Below are 22,177 nucleotides of genomic sequence, written 5' to 3' on the forward strand. Positions count from 1 at the left end.
CCTTGCTCTGCTGGCCCTCGCTGGAGCGGCGAAGGCTGCGGTCACCTCGTTTGGGAAGGGAACAGCTACAGCTATGCAATGCCAGGGAGCCCTGCTGTGTCCAGGCAAGCCCTCTCTTCTGGGGACATGCCAATCTTCCAGATCTGCATGGCAGGGATGTGTCCAGAGAGCCTGAGCAGGGCTGACAACACCGACACGGTCAGAGTGCACCCACAGAGCCAAAGGACAGACCTGAGGAACGGTGCCAGAGCAGATCCTCGCTCCCCAGGAGGAGATCAAATCCCAGAGCACCTCTTTGCCATATCCCTGACTTTGCCAGCAGAAGGAAGCCAGTACCATCAGGCTGAGATCCAAACTCTCCTCTCCCTGATGGCTGCCAGCGGTTAGCCTGGCCATTTTAAACCAGCCAACACTGAGCACTGGCTTTCCTGGACATCCTTCCCCCAGAAGCAGGAGCTGCCAGAGGCCCCCGAGGCAGCAACACACAAAGGAATTTGGGCTCGCTACATTAGCAACGACCCGAAAGTGAGCAACAAAGCTGGAAATAATGAGATGTCAGCACCACGGCTGCTTCTAGTCATGTGCAAAGGCAGCCCCTCCCCATCAGCAGGTAGCGGGAGCGCGGCTCTCCCCGGTGGCCCGGCACCGCCCGCCCGTGCTCATCGGAAGTGACAGCCCTCGCTGGCTGCAGCCACGTGCAGGGCCTCCCTACCCTTCCCAGGGCTCCCTGGCCTCGCTCTCCTCCGCTTCCTAAAAGCCTGGAATGATCACGATGAATTATAGATGAGCTCTCGTACACATCGCCTCATGTCAGTTTTCTCATTCAACCATACGCCACCCCGCTGTTTTCCATCCCCTTCCAGAAGGATCATCGTAATGGAGGAGGAGGTGGAATAACTCTGCACTCAGAGCAACTTTTAGGAGAGAAGTTACTCAGTGGAGATCCATGTTTAAAACGTGTGACACACCGGAGCTACTCAACTTGTCCCTCAAAAAAGGAAAACCTTGTTAGGATCGACCCACCAAATCCTGGAGCTGAGGGAACAATGTCCCTGCTGGACAGGAGCCTCAGGGGAGTGGAATTGGCAGGGACAGGTAAAGACAGCACTGAGATGGGTTTGCCAAAGAACCTTCCTGGAATGCACGAGACCAAGGTGCCTGCCACACACCACTTCCATCTGAAACACTCTGTTCTGTGGTCTCAGCCCAAGTGCCCTCTTCTTCCTGGTTTGCAGCAGATGCTTCCAGGGAAGGAGGAGATAAGTGGGATAATAGCCCAGGGCTGCCAGGACAGGACAGAACAGATGCCTGTCAGCAGCCCTCTGCAGTGCCAGTCTGAGGGAAGAAGGGTTTTGTCAAAGCAAGCAAGCTGAGGGCATGGTGGTTTTGGCCACAGTCATTCTGCCACACACAGAATACAAGAGAACATCCTGGAGGAGTATGAAGGAGGTTTAAGTTTTTAACAGCTCCACTTCAGCAAAAAGCCTGATCAGGATATAGTGCTGTGAAGAGACTGAAGTGGACTGGAATGGTACTAAAATGGTTCCAGCAAACAGACTCATGCTCATAGAATCTGAGATATTTTCTAGTTCCACTATTTGATTTTTAAGAGGTCTGGGGGGAAAAAAAAAGGAGCACTGGGAGCATCTTTGGGAAACAAAATGCAACTCCTGAACTCTACACAAAAAAGAGGAGCTCATGCTTCTCTTCTTTTCGACAGGCTTAGAAAATTGGGTCTGGTCACCCTGGAGGAGTTTGTATGGAGACTTCACAGCCCCTTCCAGTACCTGGAGGGCCAGAGAGGGACCCTTCAACAGAGACTGTAGTGACAGGAAAGGGAGAATGGATGCAAACTTAAAGAGGGGAAATTTAGCTTAGATATGTGAAAGAAAGACTTCCCTGTGAGGGTGCTGTGGTCCTGACACAGATTACCCAGAGCTGTGGTTGCCCCACCCCTGGAAGTGTCCAAGGTTGGGTTGGAGTGGGTTTGGAGCAACCTGGTATAGTGAAGGTGTCCCTGCCCATGGCAGCGGTTGGAATGGGATGAATGGGATGCCCTTTAAGGTCCCTTCCAACCCAAACCAGTTTGGGACTCTACAATTCTGCGCTTGCTGTCTGAACTTGTTTTCTCCACCACTGTTTGTCTATAGTCTATGACACCACTAACAGAGCAACGTGAGCCCCCCTTCAGCTGTTTTTCAGATTTACCCCAACAAGCTGCAAAACTTATTTATGCCCTTTCTGCTTCTATTGCAGAGGAGAAAGCATCCACCAGTGAGGCAAAGCATCTAATTCAGTCTTTCCAACTGGACACCACCTGGACCCTGTTGTTCCTTTGAACACTGGAGCCTGACATGGCAGTGCAGCACACAGAGCTCACAGTCACCTTCCCTTTCCTCTCTCCTGTTTTTTGATCTCACATATTTTTAATCTTTCAAAGTAGCTGGAGGCATTTTCTTCAGCCTCAGACTCTATTATCCTAATCACTTGAGCAGAGAAACAAAGCAGGTAGCCTACCTTACAGCCAGCTTTGGTTCACAGGGAAAGGGCAGTGTTATGTAAGGTAACTGGGAAGTTACTCCATGAGACTCTCCAAAGGCAGGAAAGGCAGCTCAGAGCTCGGCTGTTATCCAAGCACCACCACCAAAAAGATCACTGCTCAAAAATGCAGCAGATGGAAGGGAACCTTTTTTACCTTCAGTGAAGATGTCAGAAGAGAGGTGAACAGTCTTGCAGGTAAAAGACAGCTAAACTGTTCACACAGTTTTGCAAGTGTGCTGCAGGTACTTAAAGCAGAGCTGTAATGCAAAACTAAGAAGTGCCAAGAGGAATTGTTTGTGCTGACCTGCAAGATACAGGAAAAAAAGAGTTTCAAAACCATCTGGAGCAGCACACTTTTATATATATATATATTTTAAAAGCATGAATATATATATATATAAGTTTAAAAATAATAGAAGAAACGTCCTAAGATCATTTGGCAGCTCCTTAAACAGGGCTGACAAGTGCAAAGCTGGAAGCACTGTCTGTTTCTCAGAAGAGCAGCCTTTCAAACCAGGAGGATAAACGCTGCACTTACAGAAGCATATTTCCCCAAGCTGACAGAAAACTCCTTCAGCGCCACAGCAACAAAGCCTCATTCTTCATCTGCTCACGTGTCCGCATCCGACGGCCTCTGCTCCGACCCCGGCTGCATCAAGCAAGACAGCAGCCCGAGCTGATGTGCCCTCGGTGGGGAGCTGCAGGCACCTCTTTTATCTCTGATCCTAACCCTGGAAGAACACAGAAACGGCTCCTCTCCTGCAGCGCCCTGAAAACAGGATCAGCATTGACCGGCTCTGGTTCGGAACATAAAAATAAGTTATGGAGAGGACGCGATTTGGCCACGTTCCACGCAAGGCTGTGCTGCACGGAACACCAGGGAGCTTGCATTTAAGGTGGTTCCTCCCCTCTCCCCAGGCATCATTAAAAAGATGACAGCGTTAGCCTAGAACAGCAAGTCACTGAGAGGATAAAAATATAGCAAAGATTGCTTTACCTCCATGAAAAGGAAAACGCAACAAGCACAAAAGTTGCCGATTCTCTCGTTCTTTAAGGAAGCAACACTGGAAACCTGCGTTGTAAATTTATTACTTAGAAGAAAAAAAAAAACACTTCAGTATTACACCGTCGTTTTATTTCCCTCCTGTGCACAGAGCAGAAGGTGCAACACACTTGTATCCACAACAGTGAGGAGACATCGCCGAGGGCAATTCCTAATTAACAATAGGAAGCTCTGGCTGCACCCCATCCCACAGCCTGCTGGGATTTCGGGAGCAGGGGGTTTTCTGAGTTTGAGTCTCAGATATCACCACCTTTCAGTAAAGCTCAGTCCCATGGCAAGGAAGAAGCATACAAACCGTGGGTGTATTTGACTGTGAAAGAAACTTTGCCTGCAGTGATTTTAGGAAAATGTTTTCCTGAAACAGGTAAAACAAATCGCTGTCTTCAATCCCTCTAGAAAGCCCCTTGTAAGTAATTCCAGGTAAATACCCATTAAGCAATGTAAAAGCAGAGTTAAGCACTGAGCAGGAATTCCTGCATTACATGCTGAGCACCATTTATCACCCTATGCCAACAGGCAACTAGTGAGAACCTCTTACTCAAAGACACGTTTCCCATTAGCTAATTAAATTAACCTCTAAATTTAGTAGCTCATACTTGCTCTTAAACTGACCTGTTTCACCTCGGCACTTGCTGGGGTGGGGGAAACACATCACATTATTATATACAGTCAGTCCTTGTGTGAGCAGACACCGAGCCCCAGCAGCAGAAAGCCCGTCTAGAAACGCGCGTTTGCTCCAGAATTCAACCGCTCACTGCTTGCCAGGAACCACATCAGAGTAATCTTTTAATACTCCAACCAAGTGGTCATTGTGAGTCTTAAACCGGCGTTTCTTCTGAGAAGCAGGTTTCTTCCTCCTCTGAATGGGAGCCTGCAAGAAGAAACAAACAGGACTCAGAAGATGTGTGACATCTGACCTGACGTGCGACGCCGCTGCTGAGAAGGATGAGCTCTGCCAGAACCAGGGGTGGGCAGGGAAGGGAAGTGCTGGCTCCTGGAGAAGCAACAGCATCCAATTCCAATGCAGGCAGGGAGATGACCCTGGGGACAGAGCAGAGCCACGATATCCCAGGCACAGTAGTAAAGCTGGCATTCTTAAGTGCAGCTACAGAAGCAGGTACATGTCCCACAGTTCTGTCTGCAATCCCATCAGGACTTCAAAGCTGTTCAGCAGAAAAGTTAAACCCTCCCCACCTTCCTCCCAAAATACTACTCCTCTTGATGCATGGTACAGCTTCAAGCAGAATCTGTGGAGCTCATGGGGATTCCTGGAGTTTGCCCTCCCTTTGATGCTGCTCAGATTAATTACACCGGCTCTAACGAGTCAAAAAAAACACTGACTGCTAGCTGCAGCACTTGGTTTTTCCAGTTTTTAACGCTGGTCACACTCCCCCAAGCTCCACAAAGCTGTGCATAGGCTCAGCAACACGTTTTGGAATTAACTGAGGGATCAGGAAGGGGGGATTTCCTAGGAAGATCTATAGTTTCTATCTCTTACTATTTTCTTTGGTCCGGTTTCTTGCATGGAAGAAATACCCTGTCGTTTCAGATACTCTTCTATCTTCTCCTCATCCATAGAATCCACAGGAATGCTCCTCCACAGCTTCTGGAATTCTGAAACGACAAACCCGGTTTTATATCGCAGCGAGCAAACCCTGGGCAAAGACCCCCCCAGGAAGGGAAGGAGAGAGACTCGATTTCCAACACTGAAACATTCTGGCACGTCAGTCTGTCACCGCCAGCAGGCACTCACTCAGCACAGCCTTCACCGCTCCAAACGCTGATGCACTGCCAAAAACACCCCAAACCCGAAAAGATGAAACTCCAACCAACAAAACAACAACAAAACACCCTCAAGCTAAACTGCACTCGAGCATCAGGAGCACCCGGAGGCAGCCTATGCTTCTCGTGTTTGTTTGCTGCGGAGTCTCTTTTTGCTTGAGATCTCCAGGGCTGTGTAGGCTGTGAACGAGTTTCACAGATCCTGATGAAGGGCAATCACTAACCATAACTGGCAAGTTCATTTACACATCTTCAGCTGCCACCGACTTGGGAGACTCGTCATCCCATCGTCTAATTTACTGAAGGTTCAAGACATTTGCTTCAGCGGCTCTGAGCTCGTTTACTACCGCAATACGATCCACACCGTGCTCTACAGATAACAAAGTACTAAAATTCCTCCGGCGTTAAAAAGAAGAGAGACACCTTAAAAACCACGGCAGCAGGAAAACAGACAGAGACAGTAAGTCTTAATTAGAGCAGCTGCCATCTGCCTGCACACTTTCTGCCTCACGTAAAGTTTCAGAGAGCCTCTGGAATGCCTTCTCCAGGCAGCGGCTGGTACGATCCTACCTCCCTTCATTCCCCAGGCAGGGAGTTAAGATACATCCTGTCAGCAGGTCTGGCTAACAAACTATAAATAAAACACGAGGCACACATAGCAAGGCAAGAGTAAATTTTTCCTTTTATTTCCAGATATATTTAGTATACAGTTGTCAAAACAACCACAAGCTCTGAATGCTTAAGGATCTGTCCTGTGCAGCAGGGGATGAGATGCTCCAGTGCCCGCTTGGCACAGGTATCCTGGCTCTGGGCACGCTGCAACCAAATGGGAGTGTACAAAACCAACCCACCCGGTTCCTGCCCTTGGAACGATTCCCTACCTAAAGCACCTTGTTTTTCTATGCAAATACGTGCTTCGAGTCTCGGGCGTTCCTCTTCTTCCTGTTGCCAACAGTGAAGGCTGTGAGAGGCTGCCCCAGCTTTCCAGGAAACAAAGGAAAGGAATTTCACCAGTGAGGAATGACAGTGTTTGTTTTTGGTAATGCAGTGGTATTGAAGAGAACCAAACCTGTCAAAACACCACGTTTGGCTACAGGGAGATAGCTCACAGCCTGCTTCTCACAGAGGCTATCCAGCACCTTGGGATCAGCGTGCACATCCCTTAATGCAAGGACTGACACTGCAGTCAAGACATTCTCCATCTGCTCATCCATTCTGAGGGGGTTTCCAGGCTTTCAGCGTAGCTGGCGGTGCCTGCTATCACAGCTCATCCCTCACCTCACCCCGCTGCAGCAGGTGGAGAGGGTTTGTCCTCTTATTTATAATATCCTGCTGCACACAAATGTGTCTCCTCATTAGAGTTCAGGATATATGGATAAATACACCCTGGTGCAAAAAAAAAGGAAGCTGAGGGTAGGTGCTTAAGGTTAAACCAGTCTACATTCTTCTGGGGAACAGAAGTGAAAAATTAAACACTAGAAAATAAATGGTCAGCTCTTCAGGGATCAGCATGCACAGAAGTGCAGATCACAGTTAATATCTAACTACAGTGGTCTGCATTTCTTGTAGTGCCATGGTTATAACATCACTCCAGCTTCACATCCACCTTTTAAACTCGGCCAAGAAATACAAATGGAACAGGCACCAAGATCCTAAACTGCAGAGCTAGAATGGACTTTACATACAGACAATTTAATCCACTAATTGGCCCCACCAGAGTCACCATATCATATTCTGCAACTCCATTTAAAAACTCCTCCGTAAATCAGGCTGCTTTCAGCACTACTGCTTTCATTGCAGTAATTGCAAAAGAAACTTCTACTTATGCTGGGGCTCCATGTAGGGCTTTAAAATACTTCACTGCTCAGGAAGGAGGGAGTCACAACAACATGGAAAAACTCCCTATTGGAACTAAAAGTACAGGATAAAGGTGGAGAAGCAAAGGGAGTTGCCACCCTTCAGTGCATACGAGCTGTATGCACTTGGTGTGTCATCTAGAAGGAAAGGGAGATCCATCCATCCATCACCTCATCACAAAACTGACTCGGTGTAACACCAGACACCGGGCTAAGTGCAAGGTCTGAAGAAAGAGAGCAGCTGGATGGCTGGCATTGAACCATTTAGACATTACCTGTCAGGTTTTCAAGTCTCCAAGGACTATGCCCCTATCAGCCAGGGAAAGTTTAGACCTTGGGAATACACTCTCTGAATTATTGTGACATCCTCTCTGAAATATGAGAACCTGTGGGAAAAGCTGGCAATAACTACAGCTCTGCAGGAACAACCATCTGCATTTGTAGCTGTGGCACTTCTGCACCTCAGGAAATACACCCTTGACCTGACACAGGGAAAGATTTTTCCTGGTTTCCTTGAGAAGAATCACAAGTGCTGGCCTTTGCTGTGTGTCTGAAGAGCAGACAACAGTGGCAGAAGGCAGCCCCTAGGGCAGGATTCAATGCACCATTTTTCACCAGGTCTTTCTTTTCTTCTGTGCACAGGGCACAAGGAGCTCAGTGCCTGTGTGAGGAGTGCCAGGGGATGGCTGGAGCAGGAGGCTGCCCCCATGCTGGCCTGCTCCAGCCAGCCATGGAGAACAGGTTGGGATGTACGCATTCCTGCGGTGCCTGCAGCCATTATGATGACAGAGCACATTCAATTTCCCTGTTCCGTGCTCTGTTCGCTGCTGGGTGATCTTGACACCGCCACAGCAGAGAAAAGGTGAGACTTGGCTCTCAGAGTCACTAAATTATTTTATCCATCAGCCAGAATGGAAGTGAAATGGCTGCAGGAGGATGAAAAGACAGCAAGGCTTCACCTGACTGCAGCAGGCCGTGCTCAGGCAAGCTGACAATCCCTACACGGCTTAGGCTGCCCTGACAAGACAGAGCCCAGAAAAAATCCCCAGGGGACAAATCTCCAGGAGTTTCTGGTCAAAGCCACACAGGTGCTTTGAACCCTCATGGAGATTTGCATTTTTCACAGAGCTTTCAAGTCCTGATTCCAGTGCAGACCTTCCTGAGAAGAGGCAGAGAGCTGTGATCCCAGTACTGAGGCAAGTGTCATGAACAAATCCTATACACAATATCTTGAAGTCTGATCACTAAAACATGTTAACTCAGAAACTGGACAGAATCAACACTACTCACAGGCTGCTTTCTTGCTCCTTCAGAGAGCTAAATTCTGGTCTTTTGAGTACTGAGAGGAGGAAATGAGAGCAGGAGCTGGTGAAAAGCCAGTTTAGATGTTTGCTGACATCTCCAGCAACATGAAGTCAAAACTCAGAACAATGAGCTCTGACCAGCAGGAACCAACCCAGAGCTAAGCAGAGGGCAGCATAACAAAGATTTTGCAGACACCTTCTCTCTCTGAAACACCCAAGGGGTAAGGGATGCACAGTTACCTTGATTTCACAGCATCACGAGGTGCCTCATAGATGAAAACAATTTGCACTGACATTCCCTGAGTGATTATACTCTAACACACTTCCTTTCTGTAAATGCTTACATTTGGGGAATGAAGTCATGGGTAAATGACTGCCTGGTGACTTTGGAGAGGCTTATCCAGCACTTCTGACTGCCTCACCTGCTCTTGCAGAAAGGTTGAGATGGTTGTGGAGATAAACTGATACATCACACAGGTAATAAAATCTGCCAGAGATTAAAAACAGCTTAAAAATCCTCAGTGAGCCAAGCCAAAAGCTGAGCAAAGGACAAAACCAGACAATAATAGTGCAGAAGGGAAGAAACAACAGTCCTAACAGTCCCAGGGAACGCAGCACTGGATTTATACCAGAAGGAAAAGGTGCTTGATGCTAAATCTGTGCTGTCCCTGGACCCCCACAGGTTTAAGTCAGCACTGATCCCAAGCAGTTCTTACAGTGTTAAATTTAAGAAGCTTTGGCCATTCTCTAAAGCCCTTCAAAGGCTTGGGAAGAATTTAAAAATAATTAAATATCCGAATTTTTCAGCAAAAGAATCCTTCCTATAGTGCATTCAGCTGGGGAAGATAGCATCTCCAGCAGTTAGGCAATCCAACTGGCCTTTCAGCATTCAGCACAGGGGTGAAAGCCTTGTTCACATGCAAAGTGCTTCCCCCCCAGCACAAAAAAAGCAGCGCTTGGCTGAAGCACCTGAAATCTGGCCCTGCTTTTATAAACGCTTTCAGCTCCACACCACTGACAGTAGATTAATTAGCCAGGAAGTCCAGAAGGAACACATGCAATCTGAACCTTCCTCGGCTAATCACATAAAAGGAAGAACAAAAGCCGTTCCTTACTGCTAAAACCCTCTCCAGTACCCTTGAGATCACGATATATAGGCAGCGCTCCGTTGCTGCGATACATTGGGATTTATTTTCACAGGGGGAGAAAGAAAAGCTTGTTCAGCCCTCAAGGGCAGAGGCAGGCACTGCCAGAAAGCAGGTCCTCCCACTGCTCCAGGCAGAGAGCTCCAAATTGCCCTGGCTCAGGCAGCAGTGGGAGAGGACACCCGACTCTTCAAGGCTATCACCCTCAGCCAACACATGCTCTGAGCTGGGATGTCATCCGGCACCGAGGAGCACAGAGCCCTTATTTCTGAGGATAAACACGAAACTAGAAACATATTTTGAACTGTCATCGGCTGCTAGATCAAAGAGCCTGCCAACACTTCAAGGCTTATTTTGCAGCCTTTTTTAAAAAAAAACCTTCATTTTAGCGTTGCCAGAGATAATGAGCTGCGGCAGCATTGCTAAGGCAGAGACGTGTCACAGCTCGTCCTGTGCACAGACATTGTGCCAGTGACTCCCTAAGAGACACCCTTCTGCTGCTCTGGAAAGAATCCTACAGCAAAGCTGCTCGGGAAGGATGGGTTTCCTTCGTCACAGGATAACAGGCTTGGAAAAAAGACCTGCTCCAGCTGCAGGGAGTGAGTGAATCTACTCAGGGATGTTTCCAGCACTGTGGCATACGCAGGTGGATCATAATATTGACAAAAGAGAAAATATTCTTGCCCCCTCTCAGAACAAAGCATCAAAAGGAAAACCAAAACCAGCGGGAACTGAGCAACAACAAAACATCACTTCTGGCCAGGATGGGAAGCTGCTGCCACCTGCGGATAAAAGGAAGCAGAGCCACCTTGAACTACAAACGCTGGATCCCTTCAGGACACACACTGCAGGCTGAAATGCCTTCCTTCAGCAGGAGGCCAGGCGTTTTAAAGGGGCTTTTTAACCTCGTCCTGCCTCTGGCAGCAACAGCTCGCATTGCTTGCTCATCACGGGTGTGCTACAACACATCTTGTGTAAGAGGAGCCCGGAATTTATCCTGGCTGCCTGATGCCTCTGTCTACATCTTAACAAAATGGGCTCTGTTATGAAATTTCACAGCTAATCCTGGAGTTATTACAAGCTAATAGCAACGGGGTAGAGAGCTCCCTCTGATAACTCCTTTAGTATGGTGGGGTTCCTGCTATCTGGAAAGAATTGCACAAGAAAAAACATTCATTTAGCAACATGACTATGATACAACCAGTGGCTAAAACTTAAAAGCTCTGTCTCAAAAGTTACAGCAAGAGCACTGATTTCTAAATGTTTTGGCCATGTTCAGGCCCCCAAAAACTGTGGGCTGATGGACTGAAGAGCCACTACCTCAACAGAAGGACAGGGTTCATGGTAAACTCCTAAACATTTGGAAATCAGAAATTCCCCAGTGAATCCATTCTGCATTTTGCATATAGTTTCACTGCCCCTACCAAGAAATTACAGAAGGCATAGTTTAAAAAGAAATTCACTTCAATCTTTTGGGATATTTTCATATTTTTAAATGCTGTAGATGTCAACTCTACTTAATCACCCTTGTGAAACAAAGCTATTATTACTGAGATTACAAGTGTGTACTCTCAGTACATAACAAATAGCTAATGATACACATCTTCAGTTGCTAAATTGTTTTGGAAATTAAGATTCCCTTGGAGGTAGGCAAAGAAAGAAAGATCTTTATGCATCCTCTTGTGGTTCTTTAAGTAGAGCAGTTCAAATTTGTATCAAAACTTTTTTTTTACCGTACATAATGTGATGCTGTGTGATGCAATGGCTTCACGTGTCATGTTACAAGAACAATACATTAAAAAAAGAAAGTGTTCAGTGTTACTGTTTCCTGTGGTCCTTTAAGTAGAGCAGTTCAAATTTGTAACAAAACTCTTTTTTTTTTTACCATACATTATGTGATGCTCTGTGATGCAATGGCTTTATGTGTCATGTTACAAGAACAATACATTAAAAAAAGAAAGTGTTCAGTGTTACTGAGTCATTCAAAATAAGATCTTCTGACACAGATTGCCTTCCCCTTTCTGCATTTACAGACACCTGATGTTGGCATTTATGTCCTTACTGGAACACACCCTGATTTCTGTAATTGATTTCTGTGCAAAAAATGACACCAGAGGATTTTACCACTACTTGTGGCACAGCAAACACGCTGAACTTGTGCAGCCCCAAATCCACTCCAGCCCTGGGCAGCAGCACTGCCCCAGGTCTGTGCTCTCCTCCTAGTTGTATTCACTACATCCCAAAAAAACTGCTCTGCCTGAAGGCTGCTTATACACAGAGGTGCTTAAGGTGAATTCAGATCAACTGTCATGGAGACCCACGTGAAACAACACCTACCTTCGTCCACAGCAAAGTGACAGCTCTTGTCATTGTAGAAAAGAATTTTCTTCTTATCAGGGCGATTAACGAAGATGATCTGGTCCCCTAAAGCCTCAAAAACAAATGCAAAACAACAGCTCAAAATCACTTTGTTTCCAAGGTGAAGGTCTCCAACTCCAACAGAGCCAGACCTTGTGCTAACAAAAGCAACAACAAACCGGAGAAGCTGCAGAGTAACTGGCCATGAAACACATGGGTACACTAATAAATCAAAAATGAGATTCAGAGGACTGAGGTCAAGGTGTGAAAGCAGAACTAAATGCCTTAGTTGGAATGTGGGAGATCAGGAGTCTTTTGTCTGAGAGCTGTGCTGAGACACCAGGGCAAATCTGAACATCAGGATGAAATACAGAGAAGGCCACAACATCAGATCTGCTGAAATGGCTTCTGAGTTATCAAAACAACAGAAATGGCTCATGAGAAGACTCTTAGTGCCTCTCTTCTCTCTGAAAGCTGAACTGCAGCCAGGTGTTCCTCACCTTTATGGCTTTCTGTGCATTGGGCAGCCCTTCCTCGATGTCTTCCAGAAGGATTCCTCCCAGCCCTCGCTGGTCGTGCTTGTCCAGGAGCCTGAGCAGAGCCTTTTTGTCTTTCAAGTTGTACTTGGGTTTGAAGGCATACTTCCCATCCACAACTTCTATTTTCGGGTTGTTGACTAGAGCCTGTAACAGGGACAGAAATTTCAAGCCCTGAAACAGTGCAGACACTTACTACTCTCTTCCTGCTGTGCTTTTGAGCACATGAACCACACGTTACAGCTGCCAGGATGGAGCTTTGAGTTCAAACAGATTCTAAATCCTTGGATCCTAGACCCACCAGCCTAGGCATAACTCACCACAACACAGAGCACCTCTTAAGAGAGAAGGGACTCAACTTTGGTGCTACAGGGTATTTGTTTACCTTTTCTCATCTAGCAAAAGCTCAGTGATTATTTTATATACGCTTCTTGGGAGGAGCTCTTCCATTCCATTCTGATATTCTGGTTCATTGTGGAAGATGCCTGGAGCTACCTTTTGAAAGACTTCAGTAAAGTCAAGTTTTCCCCACAACCAACACTGCAGTGCTGCCATCAAGGAATGTTACAGTCTGACTGAGTAGTTTCTTGAAGGAGGGATTACATACTGAATAATTTAACAAATGTGTGTAATCCAGGTTTGTCAGAATTCCTTAATGGAAATCTGAACATGTGTTTTCTTTACCTCGCTCATTAACCATTGTTTCTGCTTGAGTCCAATATCTAAATGCTGTGTTTCATCCAGTATCTCCTCCAGGGTTAATGGATGTGTATCACCACGCTGATGCCGGGTCTGAAAAAGCAAACAGGATCTCTTACAGTTCTGTACTCACTCTATTCAGCAACTCAGGCACCAAAAAGTAACTGAGATTGGCACCAAATTACACTTTATATTGATCACTAGCCCATGAATCCCAAAACCTGACAGCATCTTGAAATTCCTGCAAATAAACCCCATTATCTTGGTTGTAAAGTGACCTGGGATAATCAGGAACAACTGTTATTGTTATGGAACAATATGCTGACAATTTCATTTACTGAAGCACTTTGAATTTAACAAGCAGTTTCTTGAAATTCTCAGCCTTGCAGTAAAAGAATTTCAGAGGTTGAAACATTCAGCATTTTCCAGCTACTACAAGACAAGAAATAATTTAAGTATTTAAAACCAGTGTTATTTTACACCAAAACACCATACCTTCATATAATTCACTATTTTAGCAAGGACTCCAAACTTGTAGCCAGAGCCCCCTGAAAGGGCTTTCAAGTTAAATGATCCATTGCTGTGATCTACAAAGAAAGAAAACAAACAATTAGAGGGTGCTTTGATAGCTTCCTGTTGGCTCTGAGCTCCATCACGTTCTCCCTCTGCTTCCAGCAGCTTTTGAATCGACAGCTGTGGACAGAAACAGGAGTGGCAGAAGCAGCCACCCTCAGGTGAGCCCTTGCACACATCTTGATCCACACCCAGGGACTCAGAGGACACAGCTCTGGAACATTTCTCAGCAGAACTCCACAAATAAAAAAAGTTAAGAAAGCAGCAAGTGGCTGCAGAGTTCCTGCCACAAGAGAACACGTTTAATTTGGTGCCTTAACATCCCATAATCATTTACACTACTTGAATCCACGCTGAAATAATGCACTGCACTTGCTCCACCAATCTCTTCCTGCTGCTGAGACGGGGGCACAAAGCTTCCCTTCTTCCCCAAAGGCACTCAGTGGTTACACAGCAGGTAGAGGAAGGCTGTGATTTTTTTAAAAATTATTGTTTCAAGTAGCTCCAGTGGAGAATTTATTAAACAGAGCCATACAAATGCAAACCAATTCAACCTGGTGTGTTGCACCACTGGAACAATAACTCAGAACCCCCTCTGCTGTCAACTCTGGCTGGCTTTAGCATGAGGTTTGCTATCATTTTGTTTCAAAAGTTCTTGCAGGGTTGTTAATGACCACTTCATTAACGTCAGCTCTTAGCACAGCACATTAAACACAAACATCCACAAACCACTATCACAAGCCACAGGCTCATTACCAGCACAACATTGCTCAAAACCTAACGGCAACAGTTTTCTGGAATTTTAGCTACTCCAGAAGAAGAGCACCATCTCTTTGTCACCATGGGGATTGTTTAATCCTCTGGTGATTTCTAAGCACTTCTGACAGGACAACAGTTATCTCAGAGATATGGAGCTCCTATTGTTTCTGTGGAAAAATCAGTGAAGCAAGAGAAAAGAAGAGAATTGTGAAGCTGTTACATTACATCATTTTAAAGGCTTTACACAGCACAACGATTCTAAAATTAACACAGAAATATCAGTGTAACTCCAGCTACAGAAGAATATTTTATTCTGGTTACTAAGTTAAAAGCAGGAAAATCAAAAGCCAGCTCCCCCCTGAAGATGTGGCCCGTAGGGATTTACCCCTACAGGGTTCCCTTGTAAGATTAAAAATTAATGTCCATGTAGGACATTTTATAAGTAACTAGAAAAATCATAGATGTAATGAGAGGTCTGAAGTGACCAAAATAAATTCAGTGGTACAACAAACAGTTAAGACAACTTATCACGTTTTTGTTCCGTCAGATTTGAACTGAATCAGGAAGATTATCTGGTTTAATCTGCCTGCTTGCTGCAGTCCATGACAAGAGAATCTAACCACACGCTGAGGCTGGAAATCTGCAGATCCTAACACTTCAAACGTGGCCAACGAGCGCGCTGCTCTGCTAACCAGCTCACAGGGTTTGACGGCTGATCCCAGCACAAAGCAGAGCGGGGTCGTGGCCAGCGAGCGCGCTGCTCTGCTAACCAGCTCATCCCACCCCAAAAAACAAGAACAGCGAGGCGTTTGCTTCTCATTCCAGACATAGCCACACTTATGAATGATTTACTCCTGGGGTTGAGGGCTCGATGCAAATGAGCACAAAGGAAGTTGTCAGCAGCATCGTGCTCTGGCCAATGGAAGGAAAGCTCCATCTTAGCTGTGCCATAGGCTGCACTAAAAAAAGGGACCAGAACGGCGCTCTCTCAGCATCCTTTCACACAAGAGGTAGGTGTGTATCATTTTATAACATTCTCTGAGGTTTATCTTGATTACTGAAAGAAAATATGCCTGTAAGCTGAGAACCTGTAAAAGCTTCTGGGAATCAGAATGATTTTTCTCTGGGCTGAGCAGGGTTTATCCCGCTGAAGGCGGAGGAGCTTGTCTTGCACGATCAGACGAGCACTTTCACCATCTGTGCACTAATGGAAAATTGATGACCACTCCATCTTACAGCAGAGCTAACACAACAAGCCAAGATTCAGTAAACAAAATGGATTTCGTCCTTGCAGGGGAGGTGGCTGGTTTCCTGCAGCCTCACGCTCCTGGTGATTGATTCTGTGTGTTTTCACAGAAATGACAGCGAAAGGGTTTTCCTTAAAACAAAGACAGCTCCAGCTGAAATGTGAGCAGCCTTACCTCCCAGGGGGTATTCCGTAAATTAGGCTGCCTAAAAGAGATCTGTGTGTGTGTGGGGGGAGAAACCTGTTCTAGAAACATGGTATACACTGGGCAGGGAGAAAATCCCTCTGCCTCGCTGTTCCCTTTGGAAACACTGGAGCAGCCATGGATACAAGGCAAACAGCCGGGTTAGAAAGCACCTGAGATTTGTAAATGCTTTTACCCCGAGATGCCTGCTCAGTGCTTTCTTAACCAGGGCTTCCTCAGGGCTGCATTAAAAGGATTTTCTGCCAGTCATTTCCCTCTGCTTTATTTTTCAAATAAAGCTGCTCCTCTGCAGTGCCCAAAGATGCTAATGCTTTTAAATTAAAACCTAGTACATTAAATATTTAACTCGCTGCATTTTGGATACGTACAACTGCTGACTTGATTGCAAATCAGATTGGCTGATGATACTAATCTGACCTGTGCCGTTACAAAACAAGCAAAACTGCAGGAAACCAGCCCATTTTTGACAGCTTTCAAGGACACTAACCTCATTAGTGCTCTTTTAATTCTGAACAGTCAGCAGCAGCTACCTCAGCCTCGTATTTCAATAATTACAAAGAGCAGCTGATCTTTATCTGCCTCTCCCTGTTCAAATCTAAGGAGATCATCATCCTCCTCTTCAAGGGGCATTAAATTCCACCTCCTGGCAAAAAGACAAACATCTCTCCACTGTGCAAACCGCTGCCCCAATTGGTGGCTGTGGAGTGGGAAGGGAATGGCTGCCCTGATGGAGTTTTGGAGTGGGGAGGGAATGGCTGTGGAGTGGGAAGGGAATGGCTGGGCAGTGGGGAGGGAATGGCTGCGCAGTGAGGAGGGAATGGCTGCGCAGTGGGGAGGGAATGGCTGCCCTGATGGAGCCTGTGCAGTGGAATGGGAATGGCTGCCCTGATGGAGCCTGTGGAGCCTGTGCAGTGGGAAGGGGCTGGCTGTGCAGTGGGATGGGAATGGCTGCCCTGATGGAGCCTGTGCAGTGGGAAGGGGCTGGCTGTGCAGTGGGAAGGGAATGGCTGCCCTGATGGAGCCTGTGCAGTGGGAAGGGGCTGGCTGTGCAGTGGGAAGGGAATGGCTGCCCTGATGGAGCTTTTGGAACAGGAAGGGAATGGCTGCTGCACTGTGCCGTGCTGCCAGCACAGCTCCTGCCTGGCCATTCCGTGCCCAAGTTGCTCCTCTCCTCTTGGAAGCAGAGCTACTGCCTTGGCAGAGAGCTGTGCTGCCAAAGGGTCCTGGCTACACGGAGCAGATCTGACCAATCCCTCCAGTGGCCACAGATCTCCATCACTTTGAGCAGTATAAATGAGAGAAAGACACCAAAAATTACTAAATTTTGCATCACAGAAAAGGTCTGGTTTTGTGCCTGGTGTTTACAGAGCGAGCAAACTTATGTGTAACAGATTCCAACAAAACCCTCAGTCCTAGAAATCTGTTTACAAAGTTCAAAACAAAACTCCTTTCTTTCCCAAAGGTACCCTCTTGCCATTTAAAACACACAATTAAACCCTGCTTATTTTAACTACTCCTCAAAGGCAACTCCAAATCCTTTTATTCAGCTCCCCCCTCTCCCTTTCTCTCATGGATTATTTTGAAATAAGTCTTCAAGCCACCCCTTCAAAAACCCTCATGACTTTTAGCCCCACAACAGGTTGGCTGAGTTTCCTTCCCACACCTTGACCAAATCAAGCCACTCTCTTGAAGCCAGGACCTGACTCAAGCCAGGAGTATTTTTAGTTTGGATTTGCTCTGTAAACTTTTGTTTAAGGAAAAAAAAAAAAAAAAAACAAACCACCAACAATTTAATTAATCCCATCCACCTCAGCCATACACTGTATATTCAATTTGTGTACTCAGCTACAGATTTAACAGAGGAAACAGTAAGTTACTGCAACTGCTCCAGTAAATGTCTGTGTGGAACACTAATGCCAGGGACCTTCCCAACAACAAAGCTCTTTTTTTTCAATTTAAACCCATTGAAGATAAAAAGATAAAGAACAAAATGTATAACATAATATTAGAACAATAAAAATCAGACATAGATCACAAGCTGGTTTGGCAGCATGATCCTGGTTTTCACCATATCCTTTTCTTTAGTAACTTCACAGAAATAAGGACAGGTGCTCAGACTGCTTTAGTAGACACCATCACCACCATGTTCCACCTAAAAACTCCCTATTTCCTCAAGGAAAGATGGAGACCTGCCTTGATCTCCTCCTCCCACACCCAGTTTTAAATTGCCTGAGGGATTCAAAGGTTATTACCACATCCTACAGCCACAGCAGATAACCAGAAGTTCAAGCAGCTCCTTGGACAATTTTTATTGCATTAGACTATTGAGCAAAGGCAGATTTTCTGGAGTCAGCTTCTTGCTTCATCTCCCCCCACACCACAGAGCAGCCTCTTCCTCTGCTGGGGGCCAACCCAGGCTCAGGCAGAGTTGAAAATAAGAAGTAAGAACTCCTCAGAAAGGGTTGGGTTTTCCTGGTTATCCACCTCAATGACTTATGGCACCACAAAGAAGATTCCCAAACGCTCCCAGTGCCATCTGGGCAGCCAAATTTCTCCAGCACAAGCTATTCAGCAGTGGAAGAGCAGGGAATGAACAATCTGCCCTGCTGAAGGCCAGAGAGTTTTGCAGGTGAACAAGTGTGTGCTGACAGGGAATTCCAAAATTACAAGGCATTTCACACCACACAAGTGGCAGCCCCAAGGCTGACGATGCACAGGTGGTGGAAACCACGGCACACCTTGAAAATCTAGTTTGTAAGCTTTCTGTCTGTGCATATAATTGAAATAAAGAAGCAAAGCTCTCTCATTCCTGAATCACATACACCACATGATGCCTGCATGAACCAGACACTGCCAAAATAAATGTTCCAGGTCTATCACAGACTTATACAACATCTGGAGTTTGATATTTTGGTGAGCAAATATGAGTATGCAACAATCCATGTTAGCAGAAACTTTGAGCATTTAGTCTGAATTTAAGTAGCTCCAATTTGTGATAACTATCACAGCGTGTCCTTGACTGACAGAGTCCTCAACAGCTTTGTTTTTGTGTTTCAGCTCCCAAATCTGTGCCAGTGAGCACACTCAGACAGCTCTTCAAGCATGGCAACCCTCAACAGCACCCACTGGAATGAGACTACTACATCCATTTCCCAGTATCTGGGCTTCCAAGTGCAAAAAATTTACCCTTTCCACGACAACTGGAACACTGCCTGCTTTGTCATCCTGATCATATTCATCTTCACTGTAGTTTCTCTGGTGGTGTTGGCTTTCCTGTATGAACTGCTGGACTGCTGCTGCTGCGTGAAAAACAAAACCGTGAAAGACTTGGAGAACGAGCCCAATCCCGTCAGAGCAATGCTGAACAGCTTCAGGAAGCGTGACACGGAGGTGGTGTAGGAAGCACGGAGCACCTGCACTTGGAGAACTTGGTCTGGCACCTGGAATGAAGCCTCCTGTACCTTACAAACGAGCAAGTCATGTGCTTTTTTCTTTTGGACTTAAATATCCACGGCGGCAATGTTATCTCTGGATGCGAGCTGGAATAATTGGCAAAGGCTTTCCAAATGCTTAGCAGAAAGCAGTGTTATGGGAGGGAAGACAATTGTTGTTTTTAGATGAACTTTTGCTGTTTATATTGAGTGACTAGCATAGGATTTTGTCTACCTGACCCAACAAATGCTGCCTAACATGCATAAAACTGTGTTGCTTAACTGAAGAAAGCATTTATAAAATGTCCAACAGGCTGATCATATTCAGCAGTGCTGTCCCACCGAGTCAACCACACAGGGACAGGACAGACAGACAAGGGGTAAGAAAAAAGCTGGGGCAGGAGGGTTGAAGGGCAAGAGACCCTTCAGGCAGGAGAGGATTGGGTGCGTTCTAGCCTTTGGCAGCACTTTTTATTAGGGGTTTCTTGCTTTTAGAACAGAGGGTGGTGGGAGGAAGACTAAGCCAACAAGGAATGTATTCCTAAAATGGTCTTCTCTAGCCCTCCTAAAAGGCTACTTTGACCCTTTCTTCCCCTACTTTTCCAGTTCTAGGGAACTCTTCTGCCCTTAGTTCATATGCAGTCTGGCCAACAGTTTCTGTGTGTTGACACCTGCATAACCCCCTACCTTCAGAATATGTGACCCTTTCCAAAAATCCTGCTGGGAATGAACAGGGCCAATTCTCTGCCCCAAGGCCGCTGCTTCTGTGGCAACCACCACACTACATCTACCATCCCTACCCCAGACTTTCAAAGGCAAACTGGAACTGGTGGAGTTCTGAGGGAGATGGGCCACAGACCTCCCACACTGAAGAGGGGGATGGCACCCAGCCCAGGTGCAGCTTTCAGCACTTTGCACAAGAGAATCTCACTTGACTCACCTCACTTGACTTCACCTGCCTGCTGACACATCCCAGAGTTCACACTCACCCCGTGCTCATGTCCTGGCCATGGAACTCTCACACCCCTGGCTCACCAGCCCTCTGCAGCTGGGCTGTGCCCGTGATTTTTAAAACCATTTTAAGTTTTGCAGTTACAAACTAACAGTTGTCCAACAGTGTAGCCATCAGTAGCTCCTGGCAAGTGCTTCACACTCCTGAGCCCCCACAGAAATGTCCCAGAGCAAAGCTACATGTGGGACAAGTTATTTAACTGAATTAACCCCAGAAAACATTCCTGTCATGAAGGAAACGAAACACCTCACAGTCCCTCCATGTCCAAAAAACCTTGGTGCTATGGCCAGTACCTATAATGATCCCTTTTCTCACATATATCAAATCCCCATCTCAGGCTGAGCATGACTAAACTCCAGAAGATCTGGACACAGTGGAAGACTTGCTAATTGACACGTGCTGCTCCTGGCTGAGGTGGAGTCACGAGGAGGAGACACCCAGGGCAGGATGAACTAGCAGAGCTAGTCCAGAGATTCACCTGGAGAAGCAAACTCCCCTCCTGCAGTCACAAATCCCCACAGACACACTTTTCACAGTCAAGTTTCCCGAGCAGAGAATGCTGCAAGCTCAAAATCAAAAGCACAAGTGATGGAAGCCAGTGCCCTGAGATCATTCAGGACTCACACTGAGATGTATGATGAAGACAATGCCAGTGGTGATAAGGATGGCACGTCACCTTCTGCTGTGTGACAGCATCACACTGGGAAGCCCTGCTCCAGAGGCCAGAGTAGCCATCAGGATGCACGGAATTAAATCCTGTCTCTCTCCTAAAAGGAAATGCTCTGGACACTTGCAGCATTCCCACAAAATGCCCATCATGGCTGCACACAAGAGGGCAGTGTGTGCAGCATGCCATCCTCTGCTGCTCTGGCAATGCCTTCCTGAGAAGCACATGGAATGACATATGTTGGGACTCATCCCAGCTTTTTATTTCACAGGTCTACAAAGGGGAAGGGGTGTGGGCACAAGGAACAGAAGGAACAGAAGGAAAAGGTGTCCCCCTGCACAGTACCAGGGAAGACTCAGGATGATTCTTTCCCCTGAAAGAGCCCCTGAAGATTCCAGCTCTTGACAACTGTTGGCAGAGACCACTGAGACAAAGGTCTTAAGGCAGAGACCACAGCCACAATTTACTACTGATTAATAAAATGAAACAAACATACTTGATCCATTTCATTTATTTTCCAGTTCCCATTCTGAACCGAGTAAACCAGCTTTGAATTTTTTCAAACAACTTGTCGCCACAACGACAGCAATGTCTGGGTAATAACCACTGCAGGAGCAGTGGGAAGCTCACAGCCAGACTCCACAGACAGGCCAGATTTAGCTGTGCAGCCTCACGAAGATCAGCACGGTCTCCATACCTCTCCTCCCCCAAAAAGTGTCAAGGGCAGGCTCTCTGAGCACAGAACCACGGAGTGAGGGAGGCACCACACACCCAGAGTTTACCAGTGCCAGCACACAAACACTGTGACTCCCTTTTTCACCTCTGTGGCCACTGCACGGTTTTTGTTTCTTTGGGGCGGTGGGACAGGGATTTCCCAACATCAGGCTTTCACTCCACCTCCTGTCTCTGACCCCCACATATCCTCACTGGCATCTGCCAGTCTGGCAAGTGAAATAAAAAGCGGGTTTGGAGGCAGTAGATTTTGACTCTGCAGCATGAA

The 22,177-nt window shown here is 46.5% G+C and overlaps 2 protein-coding genes across 4 annotated transcripts in view; one reads left to right on the forward strand and one right to left on the reverse strand.

Moving 5' to 3' along the window:
* Nucleotides 1-22,177, reverse strand: part of GTF2E2 (general transcription factor IIE subunit 2) — a 29,885-nt gene that overhangs the window by 5,522 nt on the left and 2,186 nt on the right. For 2 of the 3 annotated variants that reach the window (XR_005952094.1, XM_041396888.1), the window contains exons 3-8: nucleotides 13,780-13,871; nucleotides 13,270-13,377; nucleotides 12,550-12,732; nucleotides 12,029-12,122; nucleotides 5,103-5,218; nucleotides 4,217-4,475 (exon numbers count right to left, since the gene is read on the reverse strand). Coding sequence is in view for 2 of the 3 variants with exons in the window: in XM_041396888.1 (XP_041252822.1) it covers nucleotides 4,356-4,475; nucleotides 5,103-5,218; nucleotides 12,029-12,122; nucleotides 12,550-12,732; nucleotides 13,270-13,377; nucleotides 13,780-13,871 (713 nt within the window). In the remaining variant the exon portion in view is untranslated. Of the gene's footprint in view, nucleotides 1-3,654; nucleotides 4,476-5,102; nucleotides 5,219-12,028; nucleotides 12,123-12,549; nucleotides 12,733-13,269; nucleotides 13,378-13,779; nucleotides 13,872-22,177 lie in introns of those variants that run through there. The other variant, XM_041396887.1, reaches the window with a different exon arrangement.
* Nucleotides 15,543-19,466, forward strand: SMIM18 (small integral membrane protein 18). Its single transcript, XM_041396897.1, has 2 exons — nucleotides 15,543-15,626; nucleotides 19,125-19,466. The coding sequence occupies exon 2, from the start codon at nucleotides 19,170-19,172 to the stop codon at nucleotides 19,464-19,466; it is 297 nt and encodes a 98-aa protein (XP_041252831.1). The 5' UTR covers nucleotides 15,543-15,626; nucleotides 19,125-19,169.

This window comes from Onychostruthus taczanowskii, unplaced genomic scaffold (genome assembly GCF_017590055.1).
Source record: "Onychostruthus taczanowskii isolate IOZ18803 unplaced genomic scaffold, ASM1759005v1 scaffold131, whole genome shotgun sequence".
In the NCBI taxonomy this organism is placed as follows: Eukaryota; Metazoa; Chordata; class Aves; order Passeriformes; family Passeridae; genus Onychostruthus; species Onychostruthus taczanowskii.

What these genes read in the sequence shown, in the direction of transcription:
- SMIM18 (XM_041396897.1), top strand. Translation starts at nt 19,170, where the DNA reads ATGGCAACCCTCAACAGCACCCACTGGAATGAGACTACTACATCCATT.